Below are 16,773 nucleotides of genomic sequence, written 5' to 3'. Positions count from 1 at the left end.
TTTTTGTCTTGATATTATTTAGAACCGAGCGCATCAATAACGTCAGCTTCAAATAGGTTTCTTGGGAAGTAAACGAATCGATACACGTAGACAAATAAACAACTCGACGCTTGTTTTCACAGATATTTGTTAGGAACTGGCCCACTAGCTAAGATCGTTCTCTCGCACCATAACAATAAACATCACCGGCGTAATTATTTACGCATTGGAACAGTTTCGCGCGAATTTACGCGGCGTACTCTCTTTCTCGAATTCGAACTGATAAGAACGGAGACGGTGGGGTATCTGCGTTGTGTAATAACACAGGATCACCACTCGTCATTATCATCATCATATTTTTTTAACAGTACAAAACAGGTGCCATCCGGCACTCAACAGATTAGTTACTAACAGACCAGCAGTGAGTAAGCAGATAATTTGACCACGAGATGTCCGAACAGAAAATAGCCGAGCCCGCATTTCTACAGCTTTGCGAACTGGCCTCGGAAAGTGTAAGTTCTTCCATTCTGGACCAAAACTGAATCCAGAAATTCTAAGAATTTTAGTTTTTAATTTTCCCCAGAGTGGAGGACGAATTCTTTTTGCAACGGACGATTGGTTTGCTCCCGCAGAATGGATGCTGAAAGACTCCGAACCAGTGTTCATTGCGGACAAATACACGACCTACACTCAAGCAAATTGAGTAGTGAAAATCATAAGGCAAATCTTATGATGCATCAAAAATCATCAAAATCATAATTTCATAAGATTAATATGAAAAATATACCTCTTCAATATACATCTCATCTATCACTATTATAGTTTTCATACGAACAACTTATGAACTTCACAATTAATGAGAGAAGTTATGTTTGTCATATAAATTTCGCACAATGTTCCTAAAAATTTCGTTTGAATTTCATAAGGCGTTTTATTGGAATTCCTATTTTCGGGATTTCATAAGGCGGTCTTATGATTCGCTTACGATATTCTTGTGGCTAAAAATCATACGAAATCATTATGAAATTCCATATATTTTTTGCCTGAGTGTATGGTAAATGGATGGATGGTTGGGAAACCAGGCGCAAACGAATAGCCGGCCATGATTGGTGCATCGTTCGGCTGGCAGCACTGACCAAAGTCAAAGGAATCGTAGTAGACACAGCACATTTCACGGGGAATTTTGCTCCCCGTTTCTCGGTACAGGGAGCGCAACTGAGTCCACAGGAGGAGAAGTTGATACCGGACCGGGGCCAAGATATGATTGGAAGCGCTTGTGGCGAGAAAGATCTGAAACATATGGCCGCTTTGAAAAGTGATGAATGGACGGAAGTGATTGGGATGACTCCACTCAAACCGGGCTATGCTGCGACTAGTAAGCAATATTTTCTGGTCGATTGCAATGAAGCCTTTACTCATCTCAGAGTGAACATCTATCCGGACGGAGGAATTGCACGGTTTCGGGTTTTTGGCGAAGTACAACCGGATGCCAAATTAGTATCCGGCGAACGACAGGTGGATTTAATTGGAATGCTGAATGGGGGCCAGTGTCTAAGCTATTCCAACGCACATTACGGTCATCCGCGGAATCTTATCAAACCAAAGCGGGGTATCAACATGGGCGATGGTTGGGAGACGGCACGAAGACTTGATCGACCTTCGATTTTGACTTTGGATAAGCACGGTATTCTGCAAGTACCAGGCTCCGAGTGGGCCATATTCCGATTGTGTTCAAAGGGAATAGTGGACAAGATCGTAGTGGATACGAACCACTTCAAGGGTAATTTTCCGGATAGTGTTAAAATCGAGGCCACATTGCTGGAACCGAACCGTACCCTTCAGTCGGTGCAGTGGCAGCTGATGTTGGATAACGCCAAACTCTCGGCTCACCGGGAACATGTGTTCGAAGGAGAAATGCTGCAATTTGGGCGTCCGTGTAGTCACGTAAGAATCACGATGGCACCGGACGGCGGAATATCACGGGTTCGGTTGTTCGGAAAGGTGCTGTGAGTTCTAGAAGCTGAAGCTTTGGATTGACAGTTTGAGAAATACTACGAGTTTAAAACATTTTTTTAGGATATCTTGTAGATTTTATGTGAATCGTTTCTCAAAAAGATAAATTCCGTTGCATTAACTTAACTATTTACATAATTATTTCGCCACTAATGTTAAGAAAGAGTTAAACCTTTATCAGGGTATCAGTTTAGTTTAGTTTATTAGTTCATACTACTAATCGCTCTAAAAAAGTATTTTTATTTTACTATCTGTGTTCGTGTGTTTTTCTTTTATAGATAACCCAATAAAAGTACTATCTTTTCTTACAGAAACAAAATACCGAAAATTTATTGTCGTGATAAAAACAATTTCGCTCACGGTCTTATCAGTCTTATTATTTGGCAAAAAACAAAAACTAATCGTCGTGGTGTTGCTGGTTCTGACATGCGAATGATGCCGGACTAAGACAATTGTCTATCCCGAAGATAGTACTATTTCGAAGTTTTTTTTTTTTTGCTACTTTCGTCTTGCACAATCTGTGCTGATATTTTCTACCATTGAAAATGCAGTGTCTGGGATTGTTTTTGACCTGTAATGTTTGTCGAGCAAGCAAATGCACAGACACGTAATCAGGATCAGTGATCGTTAATTACACAGCCGCATTATTCCGATCTTGGCATACACATGTTTGATGATGAATTTCGTGTTTTGTTTTAGTAACTATCCAAAGGTCATGAAATACGTTATTCATGCCTGATTATACTTTAGTTGAGGAGCTTGTCGTTCATTTTTATCTCGTAGATACGTTTTCGTACTGGCCTTTGCCTGAGGATCCGGTACTAAGCACTCCATTTTCCGGTTTCACGGGTGCCACTGCAGTCGCCTGAAAGAAAACAGTTGCACAGGAATGGAGACAGAAATACAAAAATTTTATGTCGTTTTTTGCTCGAGCAGATGCTGGGCTTTCAGTGATTAAAATTCAGATAAACAACAAGCTATGTCAATAGTCTTTTTCGGTTGAATTTGTAGAAAATCTCCCAAATTGGAATGAAATTTCTTTTGCTCTTCTAAAGTGTGATTTTTTGTCGTGAATACGACTTACTTTACTGTGGGGTGCCTTTTCAAAATTAGCCATATGGAAGAATGGGCAGAACTTAATCGTGAATATCTCGACTTGTATTAATGGTAGCAACATAATTCTTTCACCATTTCATCAAAAATATGATCAGGAATTTAGGATAATATTTTGAACAGTGTGAGATAACCACAAACAACTCAAAAATTAAGTTTTCTCAAAATTTCAAAATAATGCGGAAAACTCTTTACTTTCGCTTGGGTTTTTCGCGCAAGGACGACGATTTTGAGGTAGTCAGGCACATATCTTCAACTGAATGCGTATAAAAGGGGAACCGTGGTGAAAATCGATCATTTCTTTTCGTGCGTTCGATGGGAGCAGACGTCGTGGGAGTTAAACCTTCAACCAGCAGCGACGGAGAGAGCGCCTTCTGCGTGGTTAAAACCTCAAACGCTCAGGTAGCAACTTTCATTCGCTTGCTGGCCTTCAAGACGAGCAGACTGCCATCGCGAGAGTTAAACCAGCAGCGACGGAGAGAGCACATGCCTTCATTTGGTTTTTGGTAGTCGTAACGAGATTTCAGATTTTAGTTCCGCAATATAGGTTTAGAATTCAGAGCCTGCGTGCTGAAACTGGATTCTGGAACTGTATTCCGGAACTAATTTGAGTTTCGAAATTGCAATTCTAGAACTGACACTGGATTCTGAGTCTGTTATTGGTTCTAAATTTAATTCATGAACTCAGGATCCAGTTCTTCATTCCAGACTTCTTCTATTCGGTTCTTTTTAGAACCATAATAATACTCCTAAAGAATTATGCACAAATTTACTTTACTGTACTCTATAAAACCCATTCTGGTAGTCATGGCGAAAAATCGTCTTCATGTTTTAGAGCTTAGTTCTGGAATATGGGTTTAGAATTCAGAGTCTGCGTGCTGAACTAACTCAAATCGTCACCATCTTTTTATTATAAAGAACTATACTACTTATTTCATAATATTTAATTGCATTTCAGAATGTTTAATGTAACTAATCTGTAATTTAGTCTAGGCGCATCGTTTAAATTTCTAGTAATGAAAGAGGGGAAAGTTGCACAATTCAAACAATCGATGAACTACCAATTCGAATTCGGAAGCATAAATAAAGCGTGTCATATTCGTATTCACGACATCCAGATATGTCTCTGACATTACACACCCGTACTTTTTGCTGGTATCTTTTTGGCAACACTGTTTTTGACAGATCACGCGTGAATCGTGTGTTGTGTCTTGTAAAACTTGTTTAGTTTAGTCTATAATTTATGGAATTATATTTTTGGTCTATGAATGGAGGCTGGCAGAGTTGGAGGAGGATCCACTTTTTTATCGAAAATTCGTGTTTAGTGACGAAGCTCATTTTCAACAAAAAAAAAATTGTCGCATCTGGAGTGAAGACCAGTCAAAAACATTGCAAGAAATACCAATGCAACCCAAAAAAGTCACTGTATGATGAGGATTATGGGCCGGTGGCAGTATTCGTGAAATACCGGCTGATATGTTAGAGTGTGTCAAAATTGAACCTTGCGCATGGGCCATCTAAAGTGGAGCCGCGTTTCATTTGCATGAAACAATCTTTAAACATTAAATTATATTGATCGTTCTATCGATTCCAATAAAGGCTTGAATTGTTTAGTTTTTTAAAATCAAAACCTATACCTCTTAAAAATCACCCTTTACTTGCATTGCTACCAAACCAAACGATTCGAAGGCTTCTTCCGGCTGATTTTTGTTTGTCGCTAAGTTGCAAATTACCACACCACAGTTATTTTCGTATAATGTTGTCGGTTTTCCTCGAGATTCGAGTTCCAATTAGCTTGAATTAATGATTTAAATGAAAGTCGGAGTAGATAATGCAAGAAACATAACCGCGAGATTTAGGTATTCGACATGTGTATAGATACTCACCACGATTCTGTATTTCGTTCGAATCGGATTATTTCGTTCGATTGTAAAAGTTTGCATTCTGTAATTCGGTCGAGTGATGCTTTTGTATGAAGAACTCGAACTCGATAGAGATACAGAATGCAAAATTTCGTATTCGAACGGAATAATTACTTAAATACCTATAACCGTGACAGAAGTCGAATTTGAAAATTATTGAAAATCCTTCAAATAGGTCATGTATTTCGCCTTCACGTCCCATTGCTGAAGTGTGTTAAACCCCTTAATGTAACTTTCAATTGTTAACTTGTTTTCATAAAAGCCGTCTGCAGCATGTCTTGTAATTCAAATATTAATATTTTTAATATCATCCTTACATATATCGACCTTTTGTGAACAAAAGTAACTGTTCGGGTATAATTTTTTTTTTATTTTTATTATTAGTGTTTTATGCAGAAGCGTCTATAGAAAAAATACTTAGAAATGTAAAATATTACATTCCAAGGGTGTAATTGGCTAGTTCAGAACACTGAAGAACATAAACTAGATACGTGTATATTGCTTGTCAATGCAAGGAATCGAAAGTCTTTCTGTAATGTTTGAATCCATTTGATGCAAACATTTCATTTAAGCGGGGCTGGTTGGAGGAACGGTGACCTCGAAACACGATTTGCTCTGTATACGAAATGGGTCATTGGAATTCGATTCAGTCCTCCCCGAGGACTGAAATTATTTGCATGTATAAACAAAACAAATGGAAACAAGTAGTGGAATTTGTGATAGGTTATGTTCAAGCCATTTTATCTATTGAAAGCTATCTGTTGACAATAGCGAGATAATTGTTGACAGTCCCAATCAGTCGAAATCCTATAAGCTCTTGGTCTCCTAAAACGCGGATTTTCACCCCCCGGCCATCCGCGATATAGGAGACCCCATTGTACTTTATAGAAATTGTTTTCTCTTACCTTTGTTTTATGCCTTGCTGGTAAATATCAAACCATTCTTCAATGGCTTCATTTCCATTTGAAGCAAAACCCAACCCAGTTTCGATACCAAACTGCTGTCAAATGCATGGAGTTGAGGTTGAAACTGGGTAGGTTTTGACTTCAAGCGAAATCGACATAGATTTATGGAAAGAATCGTATAATCGAATTTTAATGCCAAAATATTGATGTCATTGAATACCGTTCCCCGAAGCTGGTATGGTTCGAGTAATTTGGGCTCTCAAAAGTAAAAAACCTATGAGATGTGATGTTTGGTTACATCGAAGAACCTCTTTACAAATGAAATATTCAGTATTTAAGGGAAAAAACAAATTTTAAAGGTTACTAGGAATAAATCAATAAATCAAAAAATAAGGCTGCTGCAGAAAAAAGATTAATATATATATTTTTAGACTAAACTTTCCATGAGGGCAGCTGAGTGGCGTGGCAATGCAACAAGAACTGCTATGCACTGATGAGTCGAAGATGAAACGAGAAAAATCGAAAAACAATCATGTACTCTTAGTACAAAACCCTGAGATGACAGGAACGAACCTCACCGTACGAATCGGTTGTTGTCAAGGCTTTCGACACTCACTAAAAACAAAAAAACAACGACACAGTCTTGCTTTTTTTTTGTTCCAACAAACGCGTTCGGTCGGATGCTGACGGATGAGAAAAGCACCTTCTCCCTTCACTGCACACCATCGCAAGCCAAACTACTTTTCCTTTTCGTGTTATTTCCAAGTGTGTTATATAACTAGATGTTTTCACAATAATCAAACAAAAAAAATGCTTGCCTCCTTCACTCACTCTTTAGAGTTTTCTTGGAAAAAAGGAGAGGAAAGGATGGCTTCGCCAATTCATCATTCAAATAGCTTTCGAGTGTTTTTTTGTATTTTTTTTTTCATTTCCGCAATCAATGAGTGCAACAAGTTGACCTGTTTTGCATTTGTCTTCCGGCTGCGACCAAATCGAGCTGTGATTTTTTTTCTCTCTCTCTCTCTCATTACTGCGCTTTTGATTAGGAATTTTCCTCTTTCATTTTCCTTGGCATGTTTCGTTTCAATCAATTTGCTTGCTTAGCCCTAACCTATTGTAGCAATTATTTTTTGTTATTTTTTTCCTATTGTTTTTTTTTTCGCTCTTCTTTTCCACCCCTACGTCGTCTTTCCGCATTTTTTTTTTGTCTCACTGTCTCTCTATAATTGATACGAATTATTTAATAAAAACTATAAAATGATGATGCTGCTTTTGCTTGCATGCTTTTTGTTGCTGCGCTTGATGATTTTTTGTTTGTTTGTATTCTGCATGAAAATGATGGATGCTGCTGATGGTCAAATTTAAGTCTAAACTATCAAGTAATTGATAATAATCGCAATCGCTTCGGCTGCGCTGCTATCATTTTGTTTTGTTTCTGTTATTATTCCATTCCATTCATCGCATATGACTTTTCACTGACTCGCACGCACGCATCCGCACGGTTGCCCACTTTTGTCCGTTCCTTGTATTATTCGTTGGATCCTGCACACTTACAGACGCGCACGCAGATACGTACCCGCATCTGAACACTTGCACTCGCAACCACAATGTCACACAGCACTTAAACGCATACATTCCGGCACTGTTGTTCGCTTGTCTGCTGTATATTAATATTATTATTATTACTTCGTTAGATAATTAAGGATAATAGTAATAATATTTGTTTTTTGTTTTGTTTCATACTTTCCTTCCTTGTTTTTCTTTATTCTGCTGTGTGTGTGTTTTGTTTTTTTTTGTTGTTTCCTGTGTATTCTGTTTTCTTCTAGGTATGGTATATTATAAAAGCTTTCACATTGTTTTGTTGTTTCTAATTTCATAATCATTCCCCTTTCTTAGTTTCATCTCCTGCTTGCTTCTTCTCTGGATTATTTCGGTATCGAAATGTACCGCTTGATTCTTCTAGTAGTAGCAAACGTTACGAAAAAAATTCAATCTGTTCCCTCCAAAATTAACTGTGTTGTTTCAACTCAATCCCTGTTCCCCTCCTTTCATCATTCGCTCCAGTTCTCAACCTAAACATTTATAATTGATTTTTACTACTACGCTTACTATTAGCTAAAACTTATCCTGAAATATAAATAGATTATTGGTAGCGGCGACGGCGATGATGTTCTCGAGCGGATGCCAGGCGGTATGCAGTATCTTCTTGTTGAAGTCCAAACAGTCGACACTGATTTCGTCTTTTTTCCGCTTGCCCCCGGTGCACACCTTGCGCGGCTTCAGCACCGTTTTCGGCTTGATGATGTCCCGCGACGCTTCCAGCGTGACGTCCCTCTTGCTGTTACGATCGAACACCCGGAAGAAGTTGTTGTAGCTGCCGGTCATGATCGAGCTGTCGTTGCCGTTCCAGCAGCACTCGAACTTGTCGAAGATGCAGTCATTCTCGTACAGCGAGCACAGCTTGGTGCGCAGATATTCGTGTACCTGAAAATAAAAAACGCGGGAATAGGGAAATAAATCGATAGGAAGCTAAACAAAATAATTCCACACTTACCGGATACGTCTCGATCGGTTTCGTTTCCATGTGCAAATCCCACACCTTAATACTCAGATAATCGCGGGAAATCATGTACCGTCCGGTGTTGCTCAGTTTCACATCACTAATGGAGCTGATAATCTCGCGGAAAAAGCTCTTGTTGGTGATGTCCACGTCCTCCGGTTCCTCGAACAGCTTCGCGTGTCGATCGCACAGCGCCGACGAGCGCATATCACATAACCTAATTGTACCCTTGCTGCTCGAATAGACGAACACGTTGCACTCGGTCGGATGAAACTCGGCCGCCGTGATGACCTCCGTCAGCTCTTCCATGTTGGCCGGTTTGATATCGACAATGTTGAAGCTCTGATCGGTGATCTCCAGGTGCCACAAATTAAGCCGCAGATCGTCCGCCGACAGGTACGTCTCCTGATCCGAGTTGACCGATATCGAGTTGATGTGGTAGGTGTGAGCATTGGCAAAGATCCGACGGGGCGATGCCTCCACCATCAGATCCATTGGCTTTATCGATGGCACCCGGAGCGAGCTGATCATCGCCGGATCACGTATGCTGCCGTTATCCTCCCGCGTGTTGTAGCCCTCCACCCGCTTGTCCCGCTCCGACACCTTCCACAATTTTATCGTTTTGTCGTTGGTCGACAGCAGAAAGTGGGACTGGTTCTTGCGTCGCAACCATCGGATCTTGTTGATTTTCTCCTCGATTTCTAACGATTTGAGATAGTCGAATTCGGGCTCGTGTGACTGGAAGGTGGAATAGACGTTATACTCTCCGCGCCGCGGAGTGGACGATTTTGAGGCAGGATCTCTCTGTAAAGTAAACAAAAAAGAAAATTGATTAATCAATTTATGTCAGCCATTCAAAACACGGTGACATGCGACCACCACCGTCGTCGTTGCGGTTTATTGCACCCGATTCAGAACAAGGACGAACAAAACCATTTAATAATTGCCGAGTCTTCCGAACGCTGGCGGTCCGCCACGCCACGCGATGTCATTTAGGAAATGGAGGTGAAATGTAAACCAGATTTTCTTCAGTCGGCGGTTCAATTGGGAGTTGGAATGGAAAATGTTACACTTAATAAATGGTGATTCATTGTGTCAATCGATTACGTAAGCAGTACAACAGTACGTGGGCGGATGTTCACGGTGCGCTATTCGAAATCGCTTCCCCTCTACGGGTGGTAATTTATCTGTGGTGAATATGTCACTGTTCAATTTTTTTGTTTTCCACGGAAACACATGTTAAATGACATAACAGTTCGGCTGAAAAGTTCGTATCGTTTAATAGAAACACACATTTATTTGCCAAAATTCGTTTTTATTATTCAACATAATGGCCATTAGAGGCGATACAGCGATTATAGCGATCTTCCAACTTTTCGATACCATTTTTGTAGTACGATTTGTCCTTTGCCTCAAAATAGGCCTCAGTTTCAGCGATTACCTCTTCATTGCTTCTAAATTTTTTACCAGCGAGCATTCTCTTGAGGTCTGAGAACAGGAAAAAGTCACTGGGGGCCAAATCTGGAAAATACGGTGGATGAGGGAGCAATTCGAAGCCCAATTCGTTCAATTTCAGCATGGAAAATTATACCATGCGAATCTCAAAATACAGACGCCATAACCTTACCGGCCGATTGTTGAGTCTTTCCACGCTTTGGGTTCGGTTCATCGCGTGCAGTCCACTCAGCTGACTGTCGATTGGACTTCGGAGTGAAGTGATGGAGCCATGTTTCGTCCATTGTTATATATCGACGAAAAAAATCGGTTTTATTTCGATATAACAGCTCCAAACACTGCTCAGAATCATCAATTCGTTGTTGTTTTTGATCGATTGTGAGCTCACGCGGCACCCATTTTGCACAAAGCTTTCTCATATCCAAATATTCGCGAATAATATGTCCAACACGTTCCTTTGATATATTTAGGGTGTCAGCTATCTCGATCAACTTCACTTTACGGTCATTGAAAATCATTTTGTGGATTTTTTTCACGTTTTCATCGGTAACAGCCTCTTTTGGACGTCCACTGCGTTCATCGTCTTCGGTGCTCATATGACCAGTACGAAATTTTGCAAACCACTTACGAATTGTTGCTTCGCCCGGTGCAGAGTCTGGATAACACTCATCAAGCCATTTTTTGGTATCGGCGGCACTTTCGTTCATCAAAAAGTAGTGTTTCATCAACACACGAAATTCCTTTTTTTCACAATAACAAAAGTAGCTACACTCAAAATGCAATATCTCACAAACTAATAATCAGACAGCTGTCAAATTTATACACGTATCTTTTGAAGGTTGGTACTAACTGAAAAAGGTATGGATTTAATTCTAGTGGCGCCCTCTCATAGAAACGATACGAACTTTTCAGCCGATCTGTTACAATCTCATTAAAACATACTTTTTTAATTGGGATAATTTCTGATACGAATTCGGGCTGATTTTTAATACAGATTCATTCAAATTGTTTGGGTTAGTTCACTGACTGCTTTCTGAAAAATGAAATACATAGTGCTGCGATAATACTCGAACAGTAGGTATCATTTGATTAGGTTTTCATTGGGAAATTTTTTACTCAAATTCAATCAGATTGATTCGCGTCGTCCACATGAGCGAGATACAACGCTTATGTCTCATATCCGACAACATTCTCAAAACCAAAAGTATCAGTTTGAACTTGATCAACACAATTTGTCGGTTAAGTCACTTTAACGACTATATCTCCGGAACCGCAAGTATCTGAACTTAGTTCTTCTAACTTGATCAATGATACAATAGTAGCTTTCAGACGAGCCTAAGCCTGGTGAAATCAGATCAGTCATCCGTGAGAAAATATAGCGGAAAGAAGAAAAAAAATCGGTTACGTCACTTATAACATTATATCTCTGAAACTGAAAATGACAGCCAATTGAACTTCGAACTTCATTCATATCCTATAAGTAGCTTTCAAACTAACTTAAGCTTATTAAAATCGGTTCAGTCATCTCCAAGAGAATTGTGCGGAGAAAAAAATCTTTGAAATGTCGAAGGGAGCGGTCGTCCCGAGCTCAACGTTTGTGGAGCTAACGATAGTACGGTTACCGCAACTGCTTTCTTTCAGACTTGCATAAATAATGCGCACGTGAAATGCTTCTTGCGTGCGAATGTTCGAAGGACAAAAAAGTGGATAAATTCTACGTTTATAGCGTTCAATCAACGCGAACACACAAACATGAAAAAAACCCTGATTACGTAAAATACAAATGTCTGAACAAGATCCGACTACCAACAATTTGTAAACAACATTCGACTAGATCAACACGATCAACATCAAACGGCAATCGTATCAGTTTTTTTTAAGGGTAGCGCCAATGCAAACCTACCTCCCCTCCGTACCAAATACAGTAAAGCCAGTTAGTTGTTCGGAACGGAACAAATTCCTCGTTTACCAGCCAACGGTTGTATTTTGGCATTATTTACATTTGACCACATGCTGGCTGTTCACAGTATTCATTCGCGCACTCTGTTTACTACTGTTGAGGTCGAAGCGTGATGTTTTTTTTCTTCTTTTCGTTATGTTAAATAAGTCGCAGAGTATTGAGAGTCGAGTGATGTGACCCACTTCATTAATTCTCACGAGACAGGAGCTTTATCGTTCCCAAATCTGAAGCATTGGTGATTTCTAATGTGATACATGTTTGTGCTTCGCACATTAAAAAATGAAGCTACTGCAGCTTAATTGTGTTTTTTTTTGTAACTAACCAAAATATAAACTAGCTTTTTTGTACATTTATTTTTCATTTAATCATCGTAAGTGAATGAAAATCGCTTCGATATTTCCAATCGAGAATATTCGCATAGAGTTACACCATTTACGACGGGTGGCATGGTGGTCAGTAAAACACGTGACCAACCTAAACTCGGTAAGGTAATGGACCGATTCTGACCGGAATTATCGGTAGGTCATATATTCCATATGCAAACACCAACGGCCAGCGCAACAAAGTTCGGGCCCGTTTGAATTTGTTTCAAACGTAGAATATTTAGATCGCTTCAAGGCAGCGAATGTAGATTTATCTGATTATTACAAATTGTATTTCCAATGTAGGCGCACATTGAATGGTCTTCATTCAACGGACAGTAGTACGAATACCGACAAAAGGACGGCACGGGATGGATGGTAAGCACTTCGGAAAGGTTCGTGGACAATTGGGTTGAAACAGATCTGTTGAGTGTTTGACAAATAGAGAACGGCTTCATTGTAGGACCGGACAATAATATCCAGTTGAATGTCTTACCCCGATTCACTCCAAATGCCCATGCCTTCGCACAGTCCAGTACGGGAAGTCGTCTCACACAGTACTGCACAGTGCGGGTGTAGATAAACGAAAGTGTTGATATTTACATGTCCATTTATCGCTTTGAAATTAGCACATCCACCCGAAGGCAATAGCTACAGCTATAAGACGCATCAGCCGCGCGCGTGTTCGAACATTTATAACACATTTGTCGGTTCTTCGCGATGCCTAACTATTGTACCCGGTAGTTAGATGTATATTCTAGGCTGACTCTTGACTTTAGCTAGTTCCGGATTTGTCAATCTAGGCGTATCGAAGCATTTCGAGAGTCGTGAATGGATGCTAACAGTAGCACATCCTCGGATATTTCCCGATTGGTGGGAGTGCTGCTTTATGGTTCTGGCTTACACAAAAGCATAAAAATAACCTCAACTCAGTCTTGGATACCATTTTCGTCGGTCATGATTTGTATTTGGAGTGACACCTAGTACTAACAGCGCACTAATTCTCATTACAAAACAAAGCATTCAAACTACAATTACGAATTTATAGAAACACTTTCATACATGGGAACATTCGAGGAATCTAATTACCCGAATGGCCGATGGTGCTTGGGAGATGCGCATGGTTTTGGCTGAGAGCGATGGTTCCATCTTGAGAGCCTTGCCTCAATCAGAAGAACACAGTTTCATATTACTGAATCATGTGCTGCTCAAACGTATCGAAAATCGAAATTGAATGCCTGTCCACTATGCCAATCTAGGTTTTCAATAAGTCGTTCGACAAATTAAGTAAACATTTTATTCTTTAAAATTGATTTTAATCATCGATGTAATCTCCTTCAAGGGCAATACTATCATTCTAAGGGTTCTTTAACTTCTCGATACCGCGCTTGTAGCAGGGTTTTAATTTTGCCTCAACATAGGCTCCACATTCAGCAATTGCTTCTACATTTGAGTTGAATTTCCTATCGGAGAACTTTTTTTTTACTATCAGCGATAAGCCAGTAGTCACTGTGGGCCAGATCTGGACTATACGATGGCTTACCGAAGCAAACCGAAGTTGAATTCGTCCAATTTAACCGTCCATTTGCCATCAATTTGTAAATCGATGCGTTGTCTTGGTAAAACAGTGATTTTTCTTCGGCATTAAAGGTTGTTTTTTTTTCTTGAGTCCTGCATTCGAACGATCAACGGTATGTAGTATTCGCTTTTGACTGTTTTTCCTGTCTCTAGATAGTCGATGAATATTATACCATGTGCATCCCAAAATACTGAAGCTATAACTTTCCTGGCTGATTGTTATGCCTTTGGACGCCTCCGACGAGGTCCACTCAGATGATGATCATTTTGATTCCTGAGTAAAGTGATGGATCCATGTTTCATCCATTGTAACATATCGACGCAAGTTTTCTTAGTTATGCAATTTTTTATGCGAATGTTCAAAGTTATGCGGATTTTTTTAAATGAATTTTCTAAGTTATGCGGATTTTTATATCCGAATTTTCAAAGTAATGCATAATTGGTTTATGAGAATTTTCGAGGTTATGCAATTTTTTATGCGAATTTTTTCATACAAATTTTCAAAGTTATTTGATTTCTTAAACAAATTTTCAAAATGATACACATTTTTTTATTTGAACTTTCAAAGTTATGAGAATTTTTTCATACGAATTTTCAGTTATGTGATTTCTTATGCGATTTTCAAAATTATGCGGATTTTCGATGTTATGCGGATTTTTTCATCCAAGTTTTCCGAATTTTTTCATCCAAGTTATGCGAATTTTCAAAATTATGCAGATTTTTTATTTCAATTTTCAAAGTTGAGAATTTTTTCATACGAATTTTTAGTTATGTGATTTCTTATGCGAATTTTCAAAATTATGCGGATTTTTTATGTGAATTTTCAAAGCTATGAATTCTTATACGAATTTTCAAAATTATGCACATTTTTTTAGATGAATTTTCAAAGTTATGAGAATTTTTTCATACGAATGTTCAGTTATGTGATTTCTTATGCGAATTTTTAAAATTATGCGGATTTTTTATGTGAACTTTCAAAGCTATTTGAATTCTTATACGAATTTTCAAAATTATGCACATTTTTTTAGATGAATTTTCAAAGTTATGAGAATTTTTTCATACGAATTTTCAGTTATGTGATTTCTTATGCGAATTTTCGAAGTTAAGCGGATTTTTTATGTGAATTTTCAAAGCTTTTTGAATTCTTATACGAATTTTCAAAATTATGCACATTTTTTTAGATGAATTTTCAAAGTTATGAGAATTTTTTCATACGAATTTTCAGTTATGTGATTTCTTATGCGAATTTTCGAAGTTATGCGGATTTTTTATGTGAATTTTCAAAGCTTTTTGAATTCTTATACGAATTTTCAAAATTATGCACATTTTTTTAGGTGAATTTTCAAAGTTATGAGAATTTTTTCATACGAATTTTCAGTTATGTGATTTCTTATGCGAATTTTCGAAGTTATGCGGATTTTTTAATCCAAATTTTCAAAGTTATGCGAATTTTCAAAATTATGCAGATTTTTTTTTTCAAAGTTATGTGATTTCTTATGCGAATTTACAAGGTTGTGTAGATTTTTTATGCGTATCTTTTCTTTGCTTTTTTCGTATGAATTTTCAAAGTTATGTGGATTTTTCATGCAAATTTTCAAAGTTATGTGTATTTTTTATGTGAATTTTCAAACTTTTACGGTTTTATTGTTTTGTATTTGAAACGCACAAAACGTCGAGATCTGGTGTTATCTAAAAAAAAAAACATTTTTCAGTCGACTCTCCAGATCGTCAAAAATTTTCATTTTCATTAAGCAATTTTGTTACAAAGCTTCAGATTCCGACGTTTCATGTTTAAGTCATCTGGCGAGCAAAAAAATCACTAATTTTGCGCAAAACTTTAATCAAAGGAACACAGGTTCACAGAGGAGAAATGCATTCTCCCTTACATTGCGAAAAAAGTCGAAAGTTTAATGAAGGATGATTTCGAAGATCCTACCCTGCTTTCAGTGGAAATATTACTGAATATGTGAAAAAAAATTTCCCGTTTTTAAAAACATTTTTCCAGGTCTTATTTTGAGCACATTGACTCGGGAATTATTTGAACATTTTCAAACTGTATGACCATTTCCTCAGAATGGACAGAAAAAAAAACATGAAAATGTGTTTTACTTTACCTTTCGTCTTCGACTCATCCGTGCATTAGTAGTTTAACATGAATTGTTAAGCATATCCTAGCAGTTCTAATCGACGAAGAAACGTAAAAAAAAAAACAACATAAACTCAAGTCTCTTTTTCTGCGAATTTTTCGAAATAATGCGGATCTTGTTCACGTAAATTTTCAAAGTAATGCTGATTTTGTTAATGCAAATTCTCAAAATTATGCGAATTTTCAAAGTCATGCTTATTTGTTTTATAAGGATTTTCAAAGTTATGGGGATTATTTTATGCGAATTTTTCCAGGCAAACTTTTCAAAGCTATGCGGATTTTTTCATGCGAATTTTCAAAGTTATGCGATTTTTTTATCATTTAGGGGTTAGCCAAATTTTGTGCTAGGGCACATAACCGTTTTTATTAGATTTTTTTATGCAAATTTTCAAATTAATGCGTTTTCTTATACGAATTTTGAAAATTACCCGGATTTTTTTATGCGAATTTTTAAAGTTATGCGGATTTTTTCTTCGAATTTTAAAAGTACTGTGTATTTATATTATGATAAATTTTTTATGCGAATGTTTTCATGCAAATTGTTCAAAGTTATACGGATTTTTCATACGAATTTTCAAAGTTATGCGAATTTTTAAAGTTATGCAGGTTTTTTGATTACGAATTTTAAAAAACACGCAAATTTTTCATGCAAATTTTCAATGTAATGCGTTTTCTTATGTGAATTTTCAAAGTTATGCGGACTTTTTCTTCGAATTTTCAAAATACTGTGTATTTATTTTATGAGAATTTTCAAAGCTATGCCGATTTTTTATGAGAGTT

General features: G+C 37.8%; 2 protein-coding genes across 10 annotated transcripts in view; one reads left to right on the top strand and one right to left on the bottom strand.

Moving 5' to 3' along the window:
• The first annotated feature begins 393 nt into the window (after window positions 1–393).
• On the top strand, window positions 394–2,467 carry LOC131432349 (allantoicase-like). The gene is made up of 3 exons (XM_058598566.1): window positions 394–491; window positions 563–663; window positions 1,029–2,467. Exons 1-3 carry the CDS (start codon window positions 429–431, stop codon window positions 1,987–1,989), a joined length of 1,125 nt encoding a protein of 374 aa, XP_058454549.1. The 5' UTR covers window positions 394–428; the 3' UTR covers window positions 1,990–2,467.
• A 4,097-nt stretch (window positions 2,468–6,564) lies between these two features.
• LOC131432276 (protein phosphatase PP2A 55 kDa regulatory subunit) overlaps window positions 6,565–16,773 on the bottom strand; it is a 55,254-nt gene continuing 45,045 nt past the window's right edge. For all 9 annotated transcript variants that reach the window (XM_058598469.1, XM_058598460.1, XM_058598478.1 and 6 more), the window contains 2 exons: window positions 8,487–9,296; window positions 6,565–8,416 (listed from right to left, as the gene is read on the bottom strand). In XM_058598469.1, coding sequence (XP_058454452.1) covers window positions 8,048–8,416; window positions 8,487–9,296 — 1,179 coding nt within the window. In that variant the 3' untranslated portion in view covers window positions 6,565–8,047. The remainder of the gene's footprint in view (window positions 8,417–8,486; window positions 9,297–16,773) is intronic.

Source organism: Malaya genurostris, chromosome 1 (genome assembly GCF_030247185.1).
Source record: "Malaya genurostris strain Urasoe2022 chromosome 1, Malgen_1.1, whole genome shotgun sequence".
Classification (NCBI taxonomy): Eukaryota; Metazoa; Arthropoda; class Insecta; order Diptera; family Culicidae; genus Malaya; species Malaya genurostris.
The sequence above is the reverse complement of the archived record's forward strand: the minus strand, read 5'-3'. Positions and strand labels throughout refer to the sequence as shown.

Coding starts and splice junctions, on each gene's coding strand:
- LOC131432349 (XM_058598566.1), top strand. CDS start 429: ATGTCCGAACAGAAAATAGCCGAGCCCGCATTTCTACAGCTTTGCGAA. Junction 492..562: donor GCGAACTGGCCTCGGAAAGT/GTAAGTTCTTCC, acceptor AATTTTCCCCAG/AGTGGAGGACGAATTCTTTT. Junction 664..1,028: donor ATTGCGGACAAATACACGAC/CTACACTCAAGC, acceptor TTTTGCCTGAGT/GTATGGTAAATGGATGGATG.